The sequence below is a fragment of the Labrus mixtus genome, chromosome 13, assembly GCF_963584025.1.
Source record: "Labrus mixtus chromosome 13, fLabMix1.1, whole genome shotgun sequence".
In the NCBI taxonomy this organism is placed as follows: domain Eukaryota; kingdom Metazoa; phylum Chordata; class Actinopteri; order Labriformes; family Labridae; genus Labrus; species Labrus mixtus.
The window spans coordinates 25,064,365-25,091,597 of NC_083624.1; the positions used below are offsets into that span (position 1 = coordinate 25,064,365).

At 38.8% G+C, this 27,233-nt stretch overlaps 1 protein-coding gene across 3 annotated transcripts in view; it reads right to left on the bottom strand.

The window, feature by feature from the left end:
- LOC132987341 (bromodomain adjacent to zinc finger domain protein 2B-like) overlaps nt 1–27,233 on the bottom strand; it is a 45,829-nt gene that overhangs the window by 6,466 nt on the left and 12,130 nt on the right. For all 3 annotated transcript variants that reach the window (XM_061054348.1, XM_061054349.1, XM_061054347.1), the window contains exons 3-24: nt 16,627–16,782; nt 14,229–14,414; nt 13,704–13,835; nt 13,369–13,547; nt 13,054–13,257; nt 12,095–12,673; nt 10,699–11,347; nt 9,801–10,121; nt 9,038–9,098; nt 7,289–7,397; nt 7,015–7,116; nt 6,448–6,658; nt 5,896–5,988; nt 5,748–5,809; nt 5,383–5,448; nt 4,495–4,560; nt 4,186–4,230; nt 3,831–3,857; nt 2,763–2,828; nt 2,543–2,683; nt 1,124–1,378; nt 449–672 (exon numbers count right to left, since the gene is read on the bottom strand). In XM_061054348.1, coding sequence (XP_060910331.1) covers nt 449–672; nt 1,124–1,378; nt 2,543–2,683; nt 2,763–2,828; nt 3,831–3,857; nt 4,186–4,230; nt 4,495–4,560; nt 5,383–5,448; nt 5,748–5,809; nt 5,896–5,988; nt 6,448–6,658; nt 7,015–7,116; nt 7,289–7,397; nt 9,038–9,098; nt 9,801–10,121; nt 10,699–11,347; nt 12,095–12,673; nt 13,054–13,257; nt 13,369–13,547; nt 13,704–13,835; nt 14,229–14,414; nt 16,627–16,780 — 3,932 coding nt within the window. In that variant the 5' untranslated portion in view covers nt 16,781–16,782. The remainder of the gene's footprint in view (nt 1–448; nt 673–1,123; nt 1,379–2,542; nt 2,684–2,762; nt 2,829–3,830; nt 3,858–4,185; nt 4,231–4,494; nt 4,561–5,382; nt 5,449–5,747; nt 5,810–5,895; nt 5,989–6,447; nt 6,659–7,014; nt 7,117–7,288; nt 7,398–9,037; nt 9,099–9,800; nt 10,122–10,698; nt 11,348–12,094; nt 12,674–13,053; nt 13,258–13,368; nt 13,548–13,703; nt 13,836–14,228; nt 14,415–16,626; nt 16,783–27,233) is intronic.

A 27,233-nucleotide genomic window follows, 5' to 3' on the forward strand; every position in this document is an offset into this window, starting at 1 on the left:
TGTCAGACAATGCTGAAACATATGTTTCTGTGACCTTTGGGTATAATACAAGTGTGCGTGTTTGCGTCACACTGCAGTGTGCACCAGATGTGTTTCAAAGTGTTACCAGTACTGATGAAAAATGGATGACTCATAGTTTGATGTAACCTTGTGAAATTGTCTATCAGAGCACACTTTTTGTCCTATTCCTTTTGATATGTCTCTTTTTTTCATTAAAATTGAAGCTCCCATGAATAAAACAAGCCAATACTTTACAATCATATCACAGTGTACCAGGTCATTTTTACATGCCAATATATATAATAAACAAACATTTAAACACCTGGAAAATAACCATTTTGGTTCACTATGAATGGTCCATTGACTGCCCAACAAAACAGAGAATTTTCTTAATTTGTTAAAAAGAAAAAGAAAAATGAAAAAGCAATCATAAGCAGGCAGGACTCACCTGATCACAGCCTTACTGCAGCACAGCTCATTCACCAGGAATGCAAGCAGAGAGGCTTTCTGTGACGGACTGTGGGCCTGAAAAGCTTTGGTCCTGAGGCTGAGCGCCAGAGCAGCCAGCTCCGCCTGCTCACAGTGAGCCTGCATGTAGATCTGCAGGATCTCAGACACGTTGTTTCTATTGATCCCCACGTTAGTCAGGTGGTCCCCCAAGGCCGTCTTATTCTGATGGAAATAGAGTTTATTTTTCTAATTAGCTAAAGTCATTTCTTTCTATAAAGAATGTATTTTAATGTTCTGCAACCAGTGGCAGAAGACGAGGTGGGTCAAGTTAACGAGAGTTACAAGCTGTGATCACGCTAATAACACAAGAACCACTCCTTAAACGTACTCACATGTATTATTCTACACAGCCAGTTCTTTCTTTAATCATTTAAATAAAACAAACTTTGCTTTTTAGAAATTGGCTCATTAGTTTTACAGAGGTTACAGAGGCAGTAAAAAAGTTGAAGCAATGAGTGATGATTTATATCCTTTTTTGTATTTACAACTAAATCAATATGGTTTATTAGCACATACTGGAGAAGCAGGTGTTGTGCCAGGTTTTGTATGCTCTTGTGCCCACATGTAAATTACAGTTGATGAAACCATTTGTAAATCAACAACAGACTCTCACCTTGTGACCTGCAGGTACACCGGGGTCACACACTGCTGCAGAGAGCATGCTCACCAGCAGGTCCTGCACCTTGTCCATACTGTCCCCGATGTTGAGCAAGCCGCCCTGAAGGTCACTTAGGTTGAGTGTGTTCAGGTTTATGTCTAACTTCAGGACTTTCCCAAAGCTGTGCAGAAACTGCAGCACCATCAGGCAGTCTGAGAGAGTGTTCCCCGGTAAGACCAGACCAGGGATCCGCGACAACTCTGGAAGCGGCTGAGGGAATACAGACATTGTTTTGAAAATCAAATATGTAAATACAAAATCAACCTGCCATCATCTTTAAACAAATACATGAAGAACTCTCCTCGCAGCAGCAAAGGAAACCATCGCTGAGAACTAGTTAAAGACTGATGCATCAAATCACAAACAATGGCTGTCAATCATAGATAATATCCTTGTGATGGAGAATATAACCTACGAGTTGAAAATGAAGGAAGATCATTTTACAAAAGGCAAATGGGAAAATGGTTAACATATACAACAAAACAAAAACATATACAATAAATGATAAGTGTAGAAAAAATGTGATCTTCATCTAGCCAACAGGATTTAGGGTATTTGTGACACTTTTATTTGTTTATTAATGTGATACGTTTAAAATCTGTCAAGGCATTCATTTAGTCAGAATGTTGTTCAATGTTAAAAGTAAAATAAAAGAAACATTGGGGGAAAATACATAAAGAATAAAAGGACATTTGTCTTGGAAAAATAATTGTAGGTCTGACTACCTGGTCACATGACTAAAAGATGAATTGGGATTTTTTGTTTTTTTCTTATTTGCTTCAGAATTTTAGATACTTGATTCTTTTTTCTTCTCTTAAATTCTACATATTTTATGTGTGTCTTTTTATATTGCCTTTATGCTTTACAGGGATTTTTTTTTACTTCAAGGCTACTGGCCTGACATTTTATGAATACCCAGAATTCTTTAACTAGATAAAAGATTGAAGATTCAACTTATTGTCTCCTCCATGATATACTCTCAGCTTACATGGGAGCAAAACACCTTTCTGCTCATTTATCTGATTAATAATATTGTGGATGAAGTTATAACATCAGTGGCCACTTGGTGGCAGTGTTTTGACCTACACCTGCTTTCTTTTAATCAAATACATTTGCTTTCAGTGATATTACACATCTATTTTGGTAGATCTAATAGTGAAACAATGAAACCATGAATGTGTCAAAAGCATTTCTAATCGTCTTGCCTTTAGCTCACACGGTGTTTAAACTGATTGATTTATAGGTCCAAAAATCCCCATGCTAGTGGAAAATCTAATCTTTCCACACTCATCTCCTCCACAGATGGAGAGCATCTACTGGGACAAACATGGACTCTCATTATCATGTGCCAGCAGCTCCTCAGTGTGTGAATACCTTATGATCTGCTAAACACATGTCTTCATTTGGCTTCTTCAGCTCCTTCGCTTTCTCAAGTTCCAGTCTCCTAAGCTCCAGTTTCCTCTCCTTGTTTAGCAGTTTCTTGTCCTTCTTCTCCTTCTTTAGACGCTCTTTCTCCTACAAAAAAAAAATGTTATTAACTCTGCAGCAGAATACCGCCTTTTTATGTCAGATAACGACAGATGTGAGCACCCACCTCAGCCTTTTTACGGGCCTCCACAGCCTTCATGAGCATCATGTGCTGCCTGCGTCTTTCCCTCTCCTGCCAAAGCAGGGACACAGTTATGATCTATTCAGAGTTCCTTTTATTTCCCAAAGAAATTAAAGGCTCATGTATGTAATTACAGTATGAACGCCATGCCATGCATGGTAAAGAAGACACAGTCACAATGTCGGACATTGTAGCATATTTAAATGTAACAAAACACAATGATTACATCAAAATACACACAGTGGTAGACAAAAAAAAGCTGATTGCACAACACATTGATGCATTTGCAAAGCACAAGTTCAAAGTTAGAAACAACAACTATCAAACTGAGCATGGTGGCAAGCAGCAGACTGAGGTGGCGAGGTGCAGGCGAGTTTATGAAGAATAAGCAGCAAACATCAAGCAGCATAGGAACAAGCAAAACACTCCATGTATCACTGGAGGAATAATGTTGTCTGAACCATCCTGATGTTTACATGAAGGATATTTGAACTTTTACTCATTGTCATCAAATACCAAACCGTTTAATTCATCTATGCTTCTTACAGTTAGGTTGTCTTTAGTGAGGATATCGAAATCCACAACCAATATAAAGCATTTTTTTCTTGGTACGGAAAATTAACAGGAACAGAAATGTTGGATTCAAGAAACTCTCTGGCAAAATTACAAACTGAATATTGACTTTTTTTCAGGTGATCAAATGGATAAGAAGGATTTGGCTCAGATGTTGTAGAGTAAACAGATTTTGACCACCTTAATCTAATTAAGAGAGAAAAAAAAGTGTTCTTTTAGGACATCAGAGTGCTTTGCATCCTGTTCTATTTTCTGTGGAGCTAAGACATTTTGGATTGAATCCGTCACATAATGGATTTTCTATGAGAGATGGACAGCACGGATGTATTCAGTACACTGCTCAGGAAAAAGCCATGCGGAGGGATTTAGTATAACTGCAGCCAAAACTTCACTTCACACACATTGATATGACAACGACCGTTGATCACAACACATTCACACTATGTTGTTATTTAATGTACAGAACAAACATACCCATACCATATCTAGTCTATGCCTCTCCAACTCCTGGGAGAAAGAGTTGGCAAAGTATTATCAAATAGAAAATCACACATTGAAGTCATTGTTAGAATAATCTATGTGATGGTGAAATACAAAATACTCCAAAAGAACCTCAGAGTATAATAAGACAAATCTAATATATAAGATTATGTTTACACCTGCTCTTTTTGCTAAGCGTCCTGAGAAAACTTTTTCTATTAACTGCCACTAAACAAATGACGATGAAAGGATAAATTGTAGAGGAATCATTCTCTGACACTTCTGCTAATTCTTTTATCCAAGACACTCAGTGTAACAAAGAGAAAGAGGTGTTTATAAAAGGTGGTATATGTACCTGGTGCTTCAGTATTACAGCATGAAGTCTACGCATCTCCTTCTCCTTAAAGACAAAAAACAAAAACAACTCAATTAGACCTCAATCAGACACATTTCAAAAGGTGCACATGCATGCCCGGTCCTCTTATATTTAATTACATCTCGCCTCTTGACGTTATTACTTTGTTTAAAGCTTTTATTCAAAACACAGACAAGATCTGTGCACACAAGTGGAGCAGAAACAGTCATTGTAAACAAGTGAGCAGTTTGTATGTTTGTTAAAAGCTCTTTACATTTACAGGTTGTACCGTCATTTGATCTTACTCACCTTGTTTTTCTTTGCGGCCTCCAATATTTTGGCATTGACTGCTTCTTCTTTCTTCTTTCTTTTTGTCTGTGAGTGCAGAATAAGTGTTAAGTTTGAGCAAAAGAAGCCATAGATGGACTCTAACAACGGAGGGAAAGCTTTGAATAAATGTGTTACTGGAGTAGGGAACTGATTAATGTGAGCAAGGATAATATTAAGAATGTATTTTTATTTTTTTAAAGGATATGTATAAAGTGTTGTCCTTCATATTATACTGTACATCAACATTGGGTGTGTTTTCTGGAAAGCTTTTTGTCAGTCTGTAAATCTCTGAAACATATTTCACAGAAAGCGACATTTACCCGGAGGCTCACTGATAAAAAGTCAGATCTAACATATTGAACTCTCAGCAATGCGATGGTTAATTCCTCACATTAACACTGAAAGACAGATTGGCTGTAGTTATTATGAAACACCAGCAGGCAGAGAGAATAAATTAAGTCAAAATTCTATCAGTAATTACAGCCCGGAAAAAATCCTGTTAGGAGCTGCTTGCCAAGCGTGTCAACTGAAATTTGATTTCTAAAAAGCTAAAATACTTCACAGCTTTTATTAAGGAGCGAATGCTAAATAGGTATTTCACCTAGTCATGGTAAACTCCAGACCATCTCTTACTTAATGAAATACTGTGTTTTGCATTAAGCTCCATCATGGTCTGAGGAGATTTTCATATTCAATGGCACTTTTGCAAAAACCAATTAGGCATTAGTCACATGAACTCACTCGATGTGACCATAAGTGGGACCACATACTTAAGGAATAGCCCTTGGTTGGATTTTTTAAAGAAATACCATCAACAGCAAAAAGGAAGTGTTTCAGAGTGTTTCTGCAATAACTTTCAAGACCAACCTCGAGAATTTGCTGTGCACGGAGTTCTTTCTCCATACGAATTTGCTGAATGCGCTTGATCTTCTCCTGGTGAAAGGATGAGGGTGAGATCAAATGAATTAACTGTTAAGTCATGCATGTTATAGAGTTCAGGGGGTTTGGGGGGGAGAGAGGAAGTACAGTGGGTCTATGCAGATGAGAAAGGTGCAGCATTTTCAAGGATAGGAAAACTTCCTTATAGAATTTCAAAAGCAGCTCAACTGTGCTTAAAACCTTTTTCACCTTGGAGCCCACATACTGTACCCGGAATACAAGCACAGCAGCTACAGATAGTTATCAGGCTCCGCACGGAAAATTAAACAACGCACGCAACGAAACATCCTTACTTGCTGTTTTAGAATCTTTATCTGCTCCCTCTTTTTCCGCCTCTCCTCTGCAGCCATTATAGCTGAAAGACACAAACAAAATTAGGCCTGCGTGCAGCATGAAGATGTGGTGTTAGGAGAGAAGTCAGACTTCACAGCAGCTGTTTACCTTGTTGCTTCCTTGCCTCCTTTGCAGCTTGTGCCATAGCCTGCCTCTCGAGTTTCCTCATCATTTTGACCTGAGCAGCTTGTCGGGCTATTTCTAAAAAAACATGATAAAATATGTGAAATCCCAAACATTAATGAGTCACAATTTTAAACATTTCTACTTCCCTAAATCCCTATAAACCTGCAGAGGAAGTGTCAAAATGTGTGCATTACGCTTCTGTTGTGAAATCACAGCAGAATGGCCTACTGACAAATCTATATTTACTTAAATGAAGAACCACTTACAGCTTGATTTTGAGACTTAAAAAACATTTCCTTCTAATATTTAGACAGTTGAGAATTGTCCTCTTACTCTACCTCTACATTTAAATACATTTTGTATCCAGGTAATCACACTTTCTCCCTGTTTGGACGATTGTCCTCTATAAAAAATGTTTAGGCGTCAAGCCTCTGAGGGAAAATAACTGCTACAATACATAACCTTTACTTGTTTATTTTTAATTTTTCCCTTGAATAGTTGCTGCTGACAGTTTTCTAAAAGGTGTGAACTGACCTTGAGCCTCCAGTTTGCGTAGCAGCTTGGCATCATTGACATCTTGGAAGTTATTTTCCCCAATGTTCACAGGATGAGACTGCCACTGTCTGCCCGCTGCGCCTTCACCTGTTGGCTGGTGCTCAGACTTTGTGGAGCGGCTACGTCTCCCGTCCATGGCTATGATACTGGGAGCGATTTCCTCCTCTGTCAGCTGAATCCACTGTAAACCCTGGGTAATAAAAATGAGAATTACGATGGATTAAAAGCAGTCAATCTCACTGTTATTCTTTCTATTCATTGCTTTAATTAACAGATTTTAAGTCAGCTGCCATTTTCTACATTACTATAAGTTTAAGCATTGAGGCAGTACGAGGAAAACACAGAATACAGCAACACTTCATTGAGGCGACAGCAGACAATCAAAAAGAAAACTCCATTTAGTTGAATGAAAAATTACAGTTTCCTGAGCAGGTATGTTACAGTAATTTACAAGCTTTGGTCTCTACAGATGGTGGGTTAATGGTTTCAGCTTTTTTTTTGTTTTAACCAAACACAGACGGACCACTGCAATTTAGAAACTTTTACCACTGGTCCTTCTCTGGCTTCATAGAAGTCTCCAACTTTGATTTTCGTACTGAAGCTGAAGTTTTCTCGTGAGATTTCCGTTATTCCATTCCTCAGTAAGTACTGCAGACATAAGAGTGGTCATCACAGATTAAAATAACTTATTATAACAACATATTAACTCACAAGTCATTATTTACCATCTGGGGGCAAATACTCCCTCTGTGTCATAATCAATAGCTTTCAATCTACTCTCCATTAAAAAAAAAAAAAAGGCTTAATGTTTTAGAGCTACCTTCATTACATCAGGATACTGACGCAGCTTCTTTCCACATGGAGCATAGTAAGCCACCTCTCCTTGTAGACGACCTGCCACAGTCCTGATTCTGGTCTCTCTCTGCCATCTGAGGAATAAAGAAACATAATAAAAGAGAACACGTTTATCACAGCACACAGAATATGCAAGAAACTTTGTAAACACCATACATGTTCAACTGATAACATATCTACACTCCTGCACTTTAACATATATATCTTTGATTGCATAGCCACGAATTTGCAGAGCTCTGGATAACACCACAATTTCCCAGTTTGGGATCAATAAAGTAATTCTATTCTATACAGCTGTAGTCATTAGTCATGATTTTCATTTTACAACCTGAAAGTTTCCCTTACAGTAGTTTCCTCTTATAATCTTATTTTTGTTCTGGTGTCAGTAATATTACAGATATATATATATATATATATATATATATCTGATATTGACATTGACAACAGCCCGTGTACGAGGAGATAAACAAAGTGTATCATGCCTTTACAGCTGTGAACATGCACATGTAGTCTGTGGTCTTATTGTCCCCTGACCCTTTAAAGGTCACATCTTATCCTCCTTTTCAACAAGTATAAATGCGTCTCAGAGCTCCCCAAAACATGCCTTTGAAGTTTCTTGTTAAAAATCCACTCAGGTCCTGTGTTTTACCATGTCTACAAATCATTCATTTTCAGCCCTGCTCAGAACAGTCTTTCTGTCTGTAGCTATAAATGTGAATGAGCTGTGTTCCACCATGCCCTTCTGGAAGGCTTTTCTGCAGCATGCCCAATTTTACGTTGAGAAGGCAGACTCAGAGGGCAGAACAAACACCTATCTGTGGGAGGGTCACCCACCTGGGGGAGGGGGTTACTTCCCTTTGTGATGTCATGACAGGAAAATCTCCAAACTGTTTGAGTAAACACTTTCTGAAAAGTGGAAAATGGAGAGGATGGACTTCTCTCAAAATTGGGGGGTTTGTAAAGAGACCAGGGACATATATTAGTGTAAGAAAAACATGGTTAAGTGTTTTTTTCTTAATATGTGACCTTTAAGTATTCACAGTCCAAAGTGGCCATGGGCCAAAGAGGGCAACCTCTCAGTTCCCGTGAGCAGCCCTGGCTCACAGATATGACCTGTGGGCTGTTGTTCCAGACCGATCAGCGGCTGATATACAGTCTTTTGGCCTCCGTTTCCTGTGAACCTGCTGATGAGAAACATCCCTGGAAGATGAAAGACGCTCTGATCCAGAATTTGAGGGCAGGGAGCTGCTAATGTCGCATGTCTGCGTTGAGGCTGGATGCAATTAACCCCTGGATGCTGAGCTGCTGGGCCTCATTTCATTTCCTGCCCATTATTACCTTCAGCTCAAGACTGGGGTTTTTACAACCCCTTAAAGGAAGAGAAGGATGTTGTGGTCTATTCCTACTTAGCACTAATAAATGATGCCTGTTCTCAAATCAGGAATATTAACGATGGTTTTTGAAAACATTTACCATATTTACACTTCTCTCCTGTCTCAGCATGATTACCCAATTTGCGATCAACCCGCTCTTCTGATCTGACCTTACATCAAATGCCATACATGTCTGGAGGATGATTGTTTCTTATTTTTGTGTGTCAACACTTGAAGCTATTCGATTAAAAGAAACATTTCCTCAAACTCTGTTAGCATAAACACAGAAAATATAACAGTGAAGACAAATAGAAATGGTCACACCATGGACAATATCTCACCCAAATTCTAGAGGCAGCCGCAGAACTCTCTCATCTGTAACTCTCCTCCTCTTCCCTGATCCTACAAAACAGGAGAAATGACTCAGCGCTTTTCACACCTCAATGGGGGGACAGAGCAAATCCACAAACCTGCCATGTTTACAGATTTATCCAATACGCAGAAAAAGGAGGGGGGCATACTATTGAATATATTATATTACACTTACAAGAGCTTGTAAAGAAAACAAGCCTGAACACCATGGCATTACAGAGGTTCTAGTATTTCTTGTATACAATATACATGTAATTTATTATTTTATTGATGGAACGATTAAAAATGTTTCTGTAGGACTGACAAAAAGTAAAACAATTAGAAAATGTGACCATGAATATTCTCTTTATCCATAGCAGGATATTCTTTACTGAATAAGAAATGAATACTTTCCCATTATGGCAGGCCGGATACTAGTAACATAATATGCTCTGTGACTCATACAGTATCCGATACATTAAGCATCTGCCTGGGTTATTAAAGCAGAAGCTGCTGGAGACCATCAAAACAATGGGACGACCAATTTCTTCCAGTGAGCTCATTTTAACCTGGAACTATTAAGAAATGTGCCTTCATATTTCATTCAGGAAAATAAATCCCCTTTCCACTGATGGTTTGGATACACAAAAGGATGAGGCTGACTCTGGTCATGATCCTACTTTGTTATCTGACTGAGTTACACTTTCCTAATGCCTGTAAATGGAGAATGTAAAGCAATCACAGATTTGTCACCTGGCAGTGCAGCAAATGTGAAGGGTGGCAATAAGGCGGTGTGGTTGCTCGGTGCCCCCGAGCTGCTCACTGTGGAGATCGGGTTGAGTAGGCTTCTTGGTAAACTTGGAGGCTTAATGATCTGCAGGTTAAGCAGGGAGCAGTTTGCTGAGAGATCCGAGGAGTAAGAGGAGGAGGAGGAGGAGGACTGTGGGGTAGACGCAGAAGGTTTAGCACGCTTAAGAGGAGTCCTGTCTGTATTGGTATCTACTTTTGTCCCACCGCCCTCCTTCATTTCATCCTCTGTGAAGTCGGAGTTGCTGTCCAGGTTGCTCTCAAACTCTGCAGATGGGAAATAAAAGAGAGAAAAATTAAACCTTACTTAACATTCTTCCTAAAACAAAAGATTAGAAGTGCTGCTTATTTGTAGGCAGAGCGTCATCTAAAAACATGTCAAGGGGAATTTTTTTTCTGTATGTAATTTATAAATGACTTTAACCCTTTTACATTCCCTCGCGGTCTTTGAAGTCTGCTGATCAGCCGCTTCGGGTCATCACTTAGACTAAGCTGAAAACCATTGTTGACCGTGCCGTTTCAGCATTGGCCTCTAAAATGTAAAAAATGAGCTACATACATCAGAATGGCCCCAACCCTTTTAAAAAAATGATTTCATGGCTTTTGACCCATTACAAGAGTTGTGTAGTCTCTTTCATTCTCTGTCTTTTTTTTCTGTATTTTTAATGTGTTTAACAGATTTGGATGGATATTATGTATTTTTTAGTGTTCTTGGGTACTTTTTGAGGTTTTATGTATTTTTCTGTGTTTTTAAATCAGCCCTTTTTACTTCACTGTGCAGCACTATGGTAAACTTTGAAGTTCATTGATTTGAATAAATTGAAAAATGCAGTTTTAATCCAACCTGATGAGCTACTGAGAGAATCTTCATCCTCAATATCATCGTCGTCGTCGTCATCATCATCGTCGTCGTCGTCATCATCATCATCATCATCATCATAGTCATCCCCTAAGGAGTCATCAGAGTGCTTGCTGCTGTGGAAGTCAGACTCCCTGCCTCGGACCAAGTCTACAAGTGGACGCGATGAGCTGGTTTTAGAGAGGCTCTTTCCCGTATGCAGAGACATGCTAGATTTAGTCTTCCTTGGTCTGTAATCCAGACCTGATGAGGCAGAAGATTTGAGCGAGGAAGAAGAGCTGCCTGACATGTCCTTGGTGCCAGTGCTCAGGTTGATGGGCATTGGATATGGAGGGCTGGTGGCTGCCAGGAGGGGCTTGCTGCTGGGGCTGCTGCTTCTCTGGCTGCGGGGTTTAGTGATGAGGGCCAAAGGGGCTTCCTGAACTGCACTGTGGTGCAGTCCATTAAGAGGGTGATTCAGGAACAGATTGTTGTTGTTGCTGTACGGGAGAGACAGTAAATGACTGCTCCTGGGATCTGACCAATGTCTGTCAGGTGTCGACAACGATGTGGAGGATGCTGGACTTTTAGACTGGTCATGGCTCTTCAGCGGCAGAGAGGAAGCTGGCTTCACAGGGTCCTTGGAATGGAGGGGCTTCATAAATAAAAACGTTACAGAAAGGGAGACAAAAAGGAACAAAGGAAGTAATTACACAAACTGTCAGTCACATTACATTTCTGTGGGCTGTGAAGGAAGGAATTTGAGGTGTAATAAGAGACAGGAACAATGAAGAGCCAGCGCAAGCCTGTCAAGAATAAAAAAGGCTGCTGCGGGAAATATTTTTAAATTGTTTGGCTGTGTGCCATCGTGCGACTTTAGCTGTCATCCTGTATTTGTTGCCATTGTCGTACTCGTGCAATCAAAAGCCTGTGTTTAATGTACCACCATCATATGAAATTAAAAAGCCTCTTGTTATAGACTTTTCAAAATACTGGCAATAACAGAGTCTTTTTAAAAGAGACAGATTTCTCTCTCTTGATAACAAACATCCCAAAACATAACGGAGCTAATTGCTTGTCAATTTTGTGAAGCATTCCCAGCGGAGTCCGACGCATTGTCACTTTTAGTCGTGTAGCGGTCAGAATCCTAAGCAGCACAATGAAAGCCCTGATAATAGTGTATAAGCATTCATTTTCTGCCTCAGACTGGGAATACGTTGGATTTATTTATTATTTAATAATGATGGACTATGATTTAAAAACAGCTCCTTTTGTTGCAAAATGGGGTGGAAAAATATGTTTAAGTCTCATGACAGGCATTGCTCTTTACTTTAGGCAGATCTCAGAAAGAAATAAAATGACCTTCAGTGCAGGGATGTTAGTTAAAATAAAGAAATCTCACTTGTTTAGAGCACAATTTAAAGCCATTCAGATGTAACGATCTTTCATCAAGGTCATTTCCATTGTACTCCAGCTGCCTCTGTTTCGAAGGCGGCTTCGATAATCTGGGTGTGTGTTTGGGCTTCTGGGAGGTTACAAGTGTTGGTTGTTTGGGTGAAGAGGAGAGGGAGAGCGGTTTGGGTGAGGAACAAAGAGGAAGAGGTTTTGAAGGAGAGCAGAGAGCGAGAGGTTTAGGAGAAGAGGAGACAGAGCTGTGCTTTGGTGAGGGGGAAGGAGGCAAGTGTTTGGGTGAGTTGGCCAAGGAGTTAGGGTTGGATGAAGCCTCTCTGTGGGAATTTCCAGAGGGACTGTTTCCGGCTGCCGACCCCGTGGTCTGGATGACACTGATGTACTGCTGGCTGTCCTCCCCTGCAGACTTTGAGCTCTTGAGGAACAGCGCCGAGGAGTGTGGCAGGCCAGCACGATGAGCAGAGGAGTATGAAGTCAAAGGGACACCGTCACCATGACTGTCTTGAGTCGTACCGCCATCAGCAGTGCAAGATCCCTTCTTTCTGCTCTCTGAAGTGTTCTGTGTCAGCCGCTGAGTGGGAGGATGAGGAAAAAAAGGGGGGAGAAGACAGCGTGTCATGTCAGCTCCTACTGTGGCAACCCTGTCAGCTAGCACATACATCCTGTATGCCACCCACCAACCATCACTGACAATCAAAGGGCCATTTACTAAAGAGGGGACATTTTTACACAGACACTTTCACTTTTTAAAAACCTTACAGAATGCCATATTTCACCAGAACTTTTCATCTGAATCTTTGTAACATCGTAGCAATTTACTGTCATGAATTACTCAAAAAAAAATAAAAAAAATGGCTTTGTCATATTTTTTTTAAGTATTGACTCATTTATGAAACTTAAGTGTAATGCAAAATATTTTCACACAAACCACCACAAGTCAGAGACACTTACCTTCACTCTCCTTTTCATTCGACTCTCTTTATCAGAATCAGAGTCCTCACTGTCAACGCTCTGATCTTCCTCATCTTCATCGTTGTCCTCCTCAATATCATCGGGATCACTGCTGCTCTCCTCGCCACAACTGGAGCTGTCTGACAGGGATCCTGATTGGCTGCCACTCATGCTGGAGGTCTCAAGTGGTCTTTTAATGGGTTTCTAAATGATAATGAAAGGCCAGGTTTCTTAATGAGCGGTGGAAAGATAACTTGAGTGACTAGACAGTGAGTTTCATGCAGTGCATGGTGCTACAGTAAGGACAGTATTAACCTTTTCTTTTGTCTTCTGAATAGTCTTCTGTTGCAGTTGGCCCTGGTCCTGGCTGCTCTTTGTATTACAGCTGGCTCCAGTTTTGTCCTTGTTTCTCTTTGTTGGAAGGGAACTGGTGTTCATGGTATATTTCCCAGTTGGAGAAGAAACACTCCTACCATTCACTGTTCCAATCGCACCTAGGCATTTTGCATTTTATTAGATGGATACTAATTACAGAAAGCACTATGAGTGATACATATGAGACAATAACTTTTATAATATCAACATTAGTGGGGGTTTTTTTAGATATGAATTGCTTTTCTTTTAATTACAACACCTTGAACCTTGTTTACCTGAGGTATGCGTCTGCAAAGAAACTTGATCTTGCCCTTTGAATGTTGATGCGAATAAAGGATGCAGCCCCAGAAGAGGAGGGAAGAACGCTGCTGCTCCTCTGACATGTGCCTCAGACGGCCGCCACCAGTCTAAATCCGGGGAGTGAGATTCTCTACAGTCAGTCATAAATAGCAACTCTATCTACTCCAGTTATGCAGAGAATCCAGACCGCCAGCATGTTATATGAACAAGTTGTATCAAACCTGTTAACGCATATAACTCAGTCTGCTAATGAGTGTGTTCCACCGACTTTAGATTAAGACTTGAAAAGTTAAAGCGGAGAACTTCTTGTACAATAGCTGCAAGAAATCACTTTAAACATTACTGCTGCTACACATGTCAGAGCTGCAAAAGTTCCCAAAGAAATGTCTCTACAGATGTAATCAACAAATACAAAGAAGCATTTCTGAGACAGAATTTGAAGAAGAAAAATAATCCTATATTGGTAATATTTAAAAGCCATGAACCATGAGCATCCATACCTGGAATAGTACCAAACTGGGAGTGAGCAGCCAGAGCAGACAAGCCAAGACTTCCAAGGCCTCCAAACTCAGAGCGGCCTGAGCTCGATGAGAAGAGACCGAAAGCTGGATGGCTGACTAGAGGAGAGCCGTTGGAGCTGGGAGGCAGATTGAAATGTTCATTCCCTGTTGTCCTTAACAACTTGCCTGAAGAGAAAAAAAATCACAGTTTAAGGAGAGCTTAAAATAGAATGTATTGATCCATGTATTATTTCATTAGTTTATCTTGTTATCTCGAGGGGTGTTCTATCAGGATCCTTTACACACACTACGTTAAAGATTTACAAAGACTAGTGAATAGACATTTCTAAACTCTAAAGTTTTAATACCATGACACTATTAGAGAACACTCAAGTCAATATTTTATACCTTAAAAAAAGGGAAGAGTACAACTGAAGACAAATCTGTGGATTTTAATTAATCCAATCGAAATGTCTTCAGTGATAAAAAAAATAAAATCATCTAGTGAGCCTGATAATCCATTCACAGTGATAATCATGAATGATTTTGGTCTGTTGTACACTCATATTCAGAAAATGAGAAAAACAACAGCTCTATTATCAATTATATCTGTAAATTAATCTTATCTTTGAGTATTATACTCAAGAGAATAATATCGAGTGTGTGTATTCATGAGTAAATCCGTCCTGAAAAAAAAAACTGTCTAACCCTTTCAACAAGATTCTAATTGTTCATCTTCATAAGAGACCCAGAGCTGTACAAGAATACATGTATTACTGAATCATTTATCATTGTCCTGATAATCTGTGAATAATGAACTATAATCCCCAATCATTTTAAACCATCATTAGTTCACTGACAAAAATGTGAAAAATATGTATTTTGTATTTTTGCTCCAAAACGTAGTCGGTGTATTTTCACCAAACAGTAACAGTTTGATTTAAGTGCATTTAATGTGGAGCTGGAAATCCTAACTTAATTTCTTCTTTATATTCAACAGTCAGCTAAGACTTCAGTATCCCCTTTATATAATGTAGTACTGCTATAAGGGAATGGTATAAAATACCACCAACTTTATTCAAATATCCAGGTCATGTCCTTTCTGAGAAGCCCGTTTTGAATCAGACGTGTGTCATTGTTAAAGTCACGCTGAGAAGCCGCATTTAAATGTTTCTGAGGTGAACTCACCAAGTTAAAGCACTTACAGGTTTGTAAGAGTCTAAAAGCTTGAGTATTATTTTATTCAAAGAGGTGCTAACATCACTAGCTGTGTGATATACTTCTGTTAATTAGGACATCGCAAAATCAGCAGACTGAGGAAGAAGATAGTCCACCACACTGGCTCAAATGCCACAAAAAAGTTTTAATTCATCACAATCACAACGTTTCGACCAGAGGTCTTCTTCAGTTGAACATTATTGAAAAAAATAATTATCACATGAAGAAGACCTTTGGTCGAAGCGTTGTGATTGTGATGAATATTTCTGTTACTTCCCATAAGGATCAGAAATCTTTATGGAGAACTCTTTTATTTGATCCTCATGTGACTAAAGATTGCCATTGTACGGTCTAACATAAATTATCAGGGAAATTTCTGTACACGTTTGGTGTGGGGGTCTGACAATGAATAATTTATGGGAGAGTCTCTAAAGTGTTCTTTATTGTGATAGCAGGACTAGAAAAAAAGAACACACTTTTGGGGCATCTAATCACGTAGGAAGACAAAAATAATCACAAACCGCCGTATGTAAATTTGCACATTATTTTGTGGTCAGAGGTAATCTGACAGCTTATGCATCACCGCTGCTCAATGCATAATGGCTCTGACCACAATTAGTATTCAGGGAAAACAAGGGGATGTTGGCGGCTGCTGGCACGCTGTGAGGCTGACAGACATGTCAAATCACACAGGATAAACCCGAGTTAAAGGTTGTCAAAAGACATCCACAAGGGCGTACAAAGCTTTTTAATTGTTGGCACTCATTAATTCAACCACCCTTCCATTCCTATCAAAATTGTCATGTTAAAGCTGGGAGAAGGTGTCTTAAGCCCACTTATTGTTGCACTGTTTTAATTTCAGTGTTTTCCAAGAAAATTAAGTTGGAAAGCCTCTGCAAATAAATTAGCCTCTTTTTTTTTTTTTTACATTTTCTTTTCTCAAAGTTTGGAGAAATGGTGCATTCATTTACATGTTTTAATAGCTTGTTAAATTAAGGCTGGTTTGGGTGTCTATTAATTTTGTTTTCCAGCAGCACACACTCAAACACTACGGACAATAAATCTTCAACCTTGTCCAAAATGTGAATCACATAAATAAACGTCTTTTCATGTGAGATTTTCAGATTCAGTTTGTGCAAATCAAAGATGTGTGTGTGTGTTTTTGTGCATGTGTACATACCACAGGTGCTAAGAGGGGAGCTGCCTGCGGGGCTTGGGGCCGGGCTGCTCTTAGTGGAGGGTGTTTTGGGTGGAGCAGGGGAGGAGCCGGCTGGAGGGGAGGCCATGTGAAAGGAGGACGGTGACGGGGAGACCAGCCGCTCTCCGAACTCCATATCTGTCAAACACAATCCGGTCAACATTTCAGAGATGCAAGAGAGGAAAAGGAGGGGAGGGGAACTCACCCCATACACACACACAACCCACTGAGAATCGTTTAGTCTCAAATTATTGTCACGGCTACGTTGGATATCAGTGTGTACGACTAAGAAGCTCTGAGAAAGTCTTTGTTCAAACACAATATTGATCCGTTACACCTTGAATTATAGTGAATATGGTTTAAAATTCAAAATGTATTTTCTACTGACTTGAAGGTTTTAGAACAACATAAATGATCAGCTGAGAGGAAAAATCTGTGCTAGTCATTTATCAAACAAAAGTGCAAGAATCCACTTCTTTAAACCTTCTCCAAGGATATACATTTCTGCATCTCACAGTCAAATGCTAAAGTCTAAACATACAATAATGTGTACATATTTTATATAACTTTGTTGTTAAAATGAATGATAAAACGTTTGTAATTGCAAAAAAACACTGATAATGAATTTCTGTTGAAAGACTTCGTGTGATATAAAGCATATCAGAGGAGCAGAGTTCATCACAATAAAGATCAACATGATGATTTAATCTGAGATTTTGCTCTCAGTTGGCTAAACACTCACAAACATATCAAAAGCCTTCAGAGCTCTTTGATGTAAAAACGGCCGCCACATGAGCTAATGATGGTCTAATGAAGTATGGTAAGCCTTAAAAGGGAATGCATCTTTTTGCCTCTTTGGAACACTTCTACATTCATCCTTTTGCAATCTTTACATCCACAAACACAGATGAATAAACACAAGCGGTGGGTCTCTAATATCTTCGCTGATTACACTCAGACCACTGAGATTCTAGCACGAGCTGTACTCTTTCATCAGCACCACATTTCCTTGATTTTCCATTATTTATGCCACTTCACATGGCCCATGATCACAAAAGCCCACATCTGAAGACCTCTTTTTTTTTAGCACAATTCCAGATTGTGTTTTACAGCCTGCCATTGTTTTAGCATCATACATTACAGCAACAGTTCCCAGATCTCCCTGGTGATTCTCCTCTGCACAAGAAAACAGGAGCGGCTGATTAATTTGAGGAGACAAAGCTCGTCTCTGAATATCAAGTATCATCGCTCACCAGGAACAGCACTGATGAGACGTAAATGACATGAAAGCTGCAGACATGCTTCACTGCAAAGGCCACTGCTTTCCTGAGGTAGTGTGAGTTTGTGCACAGCAAAGAACAAACGCTGCTCTCAGATTCATAAAGCATCATTAAGAGAGACAACCACAATCACCTGTCACTCCAAGATGTCCAGTATTCAAAACCTTTATGTGTGTAAATAATGGATCCTCCTCAAACATGAAATTTAAGTACATAAGATGTGCCTCTTTTAAAATCAGCACACTCTAGAGAAAGGTTTCTGCTGCAGTCAAAATCTATTATCATGTAACACTGACATACATTAGTATGTTCCATCAAAGTGACCCCATGTTTATTTTGTCAATACGGTATTGCAAATCATTTTAAAATATATTTAACTCTGTAGGGAAAGAACGTTCAGCAGCCGTTACAACTTCATAACTAGGAATAAAAAACAGTTTAACAAGCAACTGAATTTATAGATGATGGACATAAACCACAGGGCTAGCGAGCAGTAATCTGTTTTATTAACGATAAACATTTCACATTTATCTGAAGGATGCATGTAAACATCATTGAGCTAATCATGTGAGCTGACAAAGACACGGTGCAGACGACCAAACAAGCAGTCTGCATGACTTATGCTTCACACTAATATAGAGAGGAAGACCTATTTAAAGATTTACAGAACAAATGACTCTGATTAAATCTAAGTCATATACACATACGACTCAAACACAGACACTCAAACATAAGAAGCTTGTCATCTCTAAATTAAATAAAGGAATGAACTAATAACCATGATGTCATTCTAGCAGGACAAAGGATTATTTTAATGTAGATTGCCATTAACAAATAGAAATACTAATGCAAATATAAGCACTGTACAGCTGTTACACTGTGTAATGATATTCTCCAATGTATAAGTTGAAGTTATTTGATGGAAGATGAGTTTTGTGCACTCAGTCATGGGAAGCTGTAGCTGATGCTTTAGTGTATTGTGCAGGTTGCTTCATCATATTGCCAGACCATAGCAGATTAAGGGCACACTCACACTCACAGTCACAGACTATTGAGTCTCCACTCCTTTTTGCATGCATTCTTGCGATGTACGAAGGAAATGAAACACACAGAAGACAAATGTTAAGTACATGAAGACAAGTCAAACTCCACAAGAGATTTAGCCTGGGATCAAACACAGGAACTCCCTGCTGTGAAGAGGCAGAGCTAACCTACTAAGCCAACATGTTGCCCTGGATACAAAAACAGCTAAACAGAAATCATACATTCATTCTGAAAGCTTAGCTAAAAAAACTTTTTTTTTTTTTTTTTTTAATTTTTTTTTTTTTAAATGAAGTCTCACTAGATCGCCTCTTTGACTTTCTCTCTTCCACTGGTGTCTGACAGCGATATGGATATAGAGAAAGACGGGCACTGTTTTTGTTGAAGCTCCTTGCTGAACTGGCTCTTGATGTTATTTACCTGATATTTTACATTCAGAAACTTTATTTCATCCAATAGCTTATAATGTTGGGCATCAATCTCAGTTAAACAACATTAATACTCCAGTGACAGTTTCCCGCATGGATCAGCAGTATATTCAGACTGCAAACACACTGTATTTTCTACTAATGGAAGGAAGAGGTAGTGTATCACATATTTTTTGATCCTGTTATACATTTCTAGAAGATGAAATAAAGGATATGTTCTAAAAAAACACATACTTTCTGACTTCAACCACTGTGCATGCATTCCTGGTGTCCTGCCAACTAACATTACATCACAATGTTCAATCCACCTCTGTGTGTATTAGCATCTCTGTCATGGTTGCTTTGACACAAGCTGCAGTCTCTGAAAGCTCTCAAATCATTGATGGTGTCCATCATCCCATAAAAAACAATTAAATTAATTGAATCTTCTCAGATGACAAGAAGAAGTAAGTGTTTGGAACTCAGTGATTTTCTTGTTGGGAGGAAATAAATGGAAGTAAAAAGTGGAGAGACTGAAACCTTTCCAATCTCTGACAGAGACACAAATAATCAGTCCACCACTTGCCGTACTCTCCTATCTGTACACACAGAAGACGTGCATGATGAGAGCTGACTTGTTAGGCAGGCTTTTATGGTCAAAGATTGACAGAATAGAGTGTGCCACGTCTTTGCAGATACGAATTGGTTCAGTGGTACACCCACAGTTCAGTTGAAAATACTATGCTGCTCCTATGATTTTCAATCCCTTCGACACTCTCCCCTTGTCTTCTGATAGCAGGTTATTGTTCCTGGCCCTGACTCCTACTCTACCTGGACAATGATGTAGTGTTCTGTCCAACCCTACCACAAGCTAATGGAGGAAACTTCCCACTGACCTGCATCAGGGGCAAACTACAGTAACACACAATATAATTCCGTGTGGGACTTTCAAGGCCAGCTGACGCCCACAGCATTGTTTATTTTCTTTGTTTGAATGGAAGTTCAAAGGTTAACTAACAACCTGCACCTGAGGAGTCTGATTGTTTTACTAATTTAAAGATGAGTTTAAGATTAGCAAAGTTAATAGCATAAACTTAACTGATAATATTTTATTTTCCGACTGCATGACATACTGTATATTTGATCTAATCAGCTTCCTTTAGAAAAACTGAATGACTTTATCAAGGCTTGCTTGTTGCAGATACTACTTTTGACCAAGAGGTTACACAATAAATTAAACCTGAGGAGATCATGGAGTGCACCATAGGCAGCATGAATTGGTCAGTTTGATAAGTCTACCTAAACTGTACGCAAGTTTTCTCATGCAAAAATGCTCACCATTTTAATGTCCTTCCCAAATCTGTTTTATACATTTCCCATTAATCTTTCTATTTTACTCATCATGTGGACAGAGGCCTGGAGGACAAGCAAACTGACGCTATTTTACATTAAGTGTAAGTAATTTAAGTTCTGAAAACAAGCTGCTACAGGCTGTTAATGACGTAGAAAATTACAGAGGTTCTACTACCTACATACATCTGAATACCTTCTCCAAGACTTCACTTAAACTAAAGAGCAGCGGACCAAGAATAGAGCTTTGGGGGACTCCTGTTTTAGTCCATCGAAAAGATCCTTCCTCCAAACTTGATGTATACATGACTATTCAATGCTTGGGAGATAGGATTTACTTTACTGTACATCTAACAGAGAAATTACATTTTGACTTTGGAAACTTAACGTGACTTAATGTGTCAAATGCATTTTTGAGATCCTGAAAACTGCCCCCTCTTCCTCCACTGTGTGATACTTTGATATTACACTTTAAACTACATATTCGTCTTGTTCTTTTCTCCTCTATTACACAATATTTGAGGTTTTAGTACAGCAAGCATGCTGTCATGAGAGACAAGCTGTGCGGAGTGATTAAATAAGGAACACGGCACTGCTACACAATCACACCTCTGCATTAAGGGGTTATTAACCATTCATCTCAGGTTTCCTTTTTGCAGTGGGGGCCCCTAATTTATGACCATACAGAGAGAAACCATGTGCTTTCCAGAGACTGAGGATATGAGTGTGGGTAAGGATGGTAGTAATCAAGGATGGAAAGGTTGGCATGAAGCTACTATTTGTAAGTTGTAAATAAAGATTCGAAAGAGCGACTAATTGACAAAACTGTCTAGAAGGTCAGGTGGCAGGAGGCAGAGCACTGTTGGCTACATTGGGAGAAAATTGAAGTGAAGTCTGTGAAGCTAATACAGTGGGGGTCCCGTCCCTGTAACTAAACACACAGCAGAGCTTTCAACCACCCTCTATTTACTGATTTGCCTGTCTCAGCCACTGTTTTATGCATCAGTGTAAATCACTTCTTTGACCTCCTATGCAAGACTGAACACATGCTGCATACCATGCAAAGAGATCCACCTGCGCTCGCACTGCCAGGATGATAATAATCCATATTTTGCTCTTGAGAATTACAGGCATAACATAAAGCATAGACATTCTGTTATCATTATTTTTCAGGGCTCATCAATCTTTTGGGAAGACCTTCACTTCGGAAAAAAAAAATTAATTCCTGTTCATATCGACTTCCATTGAATGCTACCATGAATATAGTGGGTAGGTTGGTAGTTATGGGGGCAAATGATTCTGATGAATGATGTGAGGTCTCAGTATGACAAATGCTTCAAGAAATGCATTCGCCCTTCACAGCAGTGTTAGCACAGTTTGCAGTTTGCATGTGGATCATTTTCATGAGGAGTGATCTGGGGATGGGGCCGGTGCCTGGAAACAGGATTCCCACTTTCTGCACAGACAGAAATCCATCATGAACACATTCTCCGAGCTCCTGCCTACCGCTGCCCCATCAGCAGCAAACATAAGCCATAAATTGTGATGCTCAGCCTGCAGTTTTTAATTAGACACATACAGGGATGGGGGAAGAGAGGGGGATGGGGTGAGAGAAAAGGACAGGTAATTTAATCTCCCAATCACCTGCTATTAATATGTTGTTGTTTGTTTAGAAAATGCAGGTGGTAAAGGTAGTATGTTGTCCCTGGATTAAACTATAAAACAAGAATATTTTCCAATAAACCCTTAATACTGAACACGTGTATTTAACTGTTCCTGACCTATTATGGAGCAAGTTTTCTAAATCAAGAGAGCAGGAATGCAAGGCAATGCTTGTTTGTTGTTAACACATTTACACCTTTGTCAGTTATAATTACATTATTCTTAACCCCCCCTGTTTAACCTGCATCATTTGTTCAAAATCATCTCCTGAAGGCATCCTTATAATGAGTACTGTGGTTCTGATGAGAAGAGAGAGGATAAGATAATGCTCAAAAGGGCATGGAATAGAGAAACTACATTTGTGTGGAACTTTTGCACCACATATTAATGATTTCAAGGTTTTATAGTTAAAAAATAAAAGTTAATTGTAAAGTTCTTTTTTTTTGCACACTTTGCAGAACACAAATTGAAGATACAGAAAAGTATTGGGGAGGCAAAAGTGGGGAATGACTTTAAATTCCCACATTAGGAACAGGAAAGATGTTAGTTTCCTTTGTCATCTTTTTTAGGTCAAACACCATCAATAATGAAGTCAGGCCACTGATAAGTGTAAATACGAGTATGTATCTTTATTAAGTCTTTGCTACACTTTCATTTTTTTAACACACATAACACTGTAATAAAATAAAATAACATTTTAAGAGAGCATTGTTTGCATCATTTTACCATGCAATTTGAAATATTTTCAAGCAAGTAAGGTGGTAATGCAGTTTGGCTGTGACTCGAGATGTACACATTCAGCAGTTGAACACCTCGATTTAATGGAATGAATATGAAAAGGTTTGCATTTGCATGTTAACAGAAACAACAGCTTGATTTTAATCAGGTGCAATCTTCGGACAGGAAGCACAGCTACAAATTAAACACTACAGCAAGATGCTGATGCTAAGGTTATCTGTAACCACAAACATGGTGCAAAATAAACAACAAGTTAACTATTTGGGATTCAAATGTACAAGACAACAAAGAAAAACTCTGTGAGTAAAATAATTATTACTAATTTGTTTGTTAGACAAACAGCTAGGCGGAGACTGTTGAGGGCACTTCTACAATACTACAGAAAGAAATCTGTTTTGTGTTGTCAGTCAAATATCTCTTGTGTAGATAGAAGACGGTCACGATGACATTATTTTTTATATGTTTTAATGCCAGAAGCAGTGTGGATAATTAGACAAAGGTTTGTTCAACCTTTAAGGCTTGAAACAGGGATGTCAATAACACCCCTTTGCTTTAGATGATAAAAGAAACAGCATTAATAAACAGGAGAACATGTGGGCTAACAGGGCTTTTAGCACATTTCTTTCCACCGTCAAAGTCCAAGATGACATAAAAGGCAGCCAGGACCAAGGTAAACATTCGCTATCACCGCTTTTTCACTCCCAGCGCTTCTCTCTCATTCTCCAAAGAGTACAACATAAATCACACGGCAACCGTAATGGGAAGTGAGACCGCAGTGTGCCAAATGAAGCAATAAAACAGATCCCGAGTGTCCCTTTCAAAGCATTAGTCACACAGTGTCCATATGTCCACAGCTTCTATTAAGCAGACCATGCTGGTTACATTCAAACAAACACCTGTGTATACACTAAACGTCCTAGATGAAGGTCAACAGTATAGAAAAAGTCAAATAATCAGGGAAATTTACTGTATAATTTGGCACCATGTTCTTACAGCTAGATGAAGGCTAGATGTCAGACTGCCAAAGAAGAGTATGATTTTCAGCAGGTGGACTCCTGCATCTGCATACCAGTGGAGCTGCAGGAGGTGTGACACATTAATGATGTACACCAGTCACTTTAATGCTGGGAACCACCAGATTGTACTGCTATTAGACATTTTTGGAAACACAAATAAACATGTAGTAGTCTCAACATTGCAGAGGGGATAGAAAAGGCCAAATTCAGTTACATACACACTGATTGAAGAATGAGACTTTGAAAATGTGACAGTTTTCAGAATTTGATTTGGTCCTTACTCATGTAAATTTTACAATGGCTGAACTGTCAGTTCATTTGGGGTATTTTGTTCCACTTGCTACATTTCCTGTTATAGCAACTGTATATTTCACCACAAACAGAAAATAAAAAACAAAGGTAACATCCATTATGTCCTCCAGTTTAAAACGACAGACAGGCAGTGTGCTTAATTACTACAAGATAATAATATTTGATTTGAGCCAAATATTTATTTTCGTACTCTACTGAATATTTAAGGCTACACATTATTGCAATGGTTATTCAAAAACTTTAACCAACTTTCTCACATGACACTTTATTTCATAGTGCACCGTTAATTCTGCATGTCACCTTCAAAATAAAATGCTTATCTGTGCAGAGGCTGAACAACATCCACAGACTGAACACTGTGGCACACATTCCATAATGACGTTTAATAAAAGGTAATCAGAAACTGAAGTGTCTAAACTTCTTAGGGTTTTGCAAAGCAGAACTCTTTATTTTTTTCAGGCACCAGGACATGTTTCACACCATCATCTTAGGGGGATTAATAGGTGAATGTTGAAAAATAAAAAATAGGGCATCACTTGTTCTAAACGTGCTCATTCTTATGGGATTTAAAACAGGACAATGTGCTTTGAGGTGAAAAAAAACATGTATTTAAAAGTGCACAAAAACACCTGAAATCCATTGGAGATATAATACTAAGCGCACAGTACATGCAGCTGTGGCTTCAATAGATGAAGGAGTCACCTGGGATACTCATCAGAGTATTTTTATTTTTGATGAATGTGTGGGGAAAATAACTAATTTGCTGTCAGCCTCTGAGCCATCTTCATAAAATGGCTTCTTTTCTGCTGCTTAATGAATATTTCCATCACCTGCTTTAGACCCTGTGTATACTGGTGTTTCATATAGCTTCAACAATGAACTCTAATGACCAACCAAAGTATTCACTATAAGTACTTTTTTTCCCCTAAAGTCCATTTTTGCTACCAAATGGCCAACACAGACAATAATCACTTCATGTTAGGGCTATAGACTGTGCACTGAATACTTTCTCTGCAATAAGTCACACATGTTCCTGGGTCTAACTGATCAGGGTTTTTTTGGTGGTGGTGGTGGTGGTGGTGGGGGGATAAGTATTTCCAAGTTTGATACAAATTTAATGATGTATCTTTTTTTCAGAGTTCTAATGAACTTTTAATGGTCGTTAAGCACAGCACAATGTTGCCATTTTATTTCAGTAAACAAGGGAGGATTTGTTGCCTCTACAATAAATACTCCTCCAAAGTCCTCTTGAATAATCTAAAGAGAGATTCCTGAATTTTAATACAATGGAAATATTTATAAAAACTGATGTAATGAAGCAGAAAAAACAACATCCACTGATCATTGAAGCTTTGCAGACAAACACAGTTTGGCTACTTTCCAATCTAACTTCCTCTGCATGTCTCCTTCCCATCCCATATGCAAACATCATGTATATGTCTCAGATGGAGCTTTCCTCATATAATCTACTATGAACCTTGTTTACTTAATTTGTATGATTCTTCAGATGTGCTATGATTATACATCCCTGAGACTTTTCAGTTCACTTGTAAGATCCCAACAGGATCATCGGATTGGAAGAACAGCTCTAAAGGTATGTTGAGAGCATACAAGATGCAATATCTCACTGAAACATTGTATTATTATAAACTACAAGGAATTCAATTAATCTGCCTGTCATTGTAGTTTCTTTAATGTCTACAGCCCTTTCTACTGACATGCCTTAAAGGCAGTGCAAGACCAGTCTGCCGTAAGACAAATTTACTTTGATGAAAGTTATTTCACTTGAGTTACAATTTATCGTCAAGTCAAATAAGGAGCAGCATCAGTCCCAGCTAATGTTGTCATTGCAGGGCAGCTGTATGAGGATAGTGTGAAAGAGAGCACCCTGCACACACACAGAGCCTTACTAATGGAAGATTCTTCACACAGTCCCTGTTTGTGAAACTGGAAAAGCACTGCCCTCTGAAAGCTGTGTGCAGCCAGGCCTGACAGAGGGGAGGAAAGGTGCGTGGCATGGCAGCCTAATATCATCCTCCTTACAGACAGAAAAACAACCTGCCTGTATGGGTAGCTCCATAAATTACAAAGGTTTAGAGTGAGGCGGACGCAGACCATTAACAAGCATTTAATACTCAAAATCAGACTTTTGGAAAAAAAGAAATGACTGGATAAGTATAATCAATAATGAAAATAACATAGATGGATCAGGTAGAAAATAAAAAAGTTTTATTTCCAAGTGGGAGAAAAGTATATCATGAAGATCAAAATGGTGTGTGTTTGGATATCATTCTAATAAATAACCAGGCTTTTTCTTTTTTCTTTTTTAAAGATGCCACTCAAATCCAAACATTTCCCTCTGAATATTTAGACTACATGAATATAATATTCTTTTCTCTGCAGGAGGACAGCCAATGCATAACAATGAGATCCCCTAATGAAATCAACAATCAAGCTGAAATATAAATATATATTTACTTGAGGTCTCACTGTCATTTTTTTTTGTTAATTTGCCTCATTTTTCCCCAGAGTTCATTCAACATTTAAATGACTGAGATTTGTTTATAGCCAGAAATAATGAGTGCATAGCACACTTTTATTGTGTGTGCCTGTGTTATCTGTGTAATGAGACAAGCCATTACCAAATTGATATACTGTGCATAAACATTCTCACCTTATTAAACACTTTGTTCAGTCAAACAATGTTAATGAAAACTGAAAAGCTTGCAAATTGGAGCCTTGGAAAAATACCTACACTTCTTAAAAAACATCTCTTATATCAA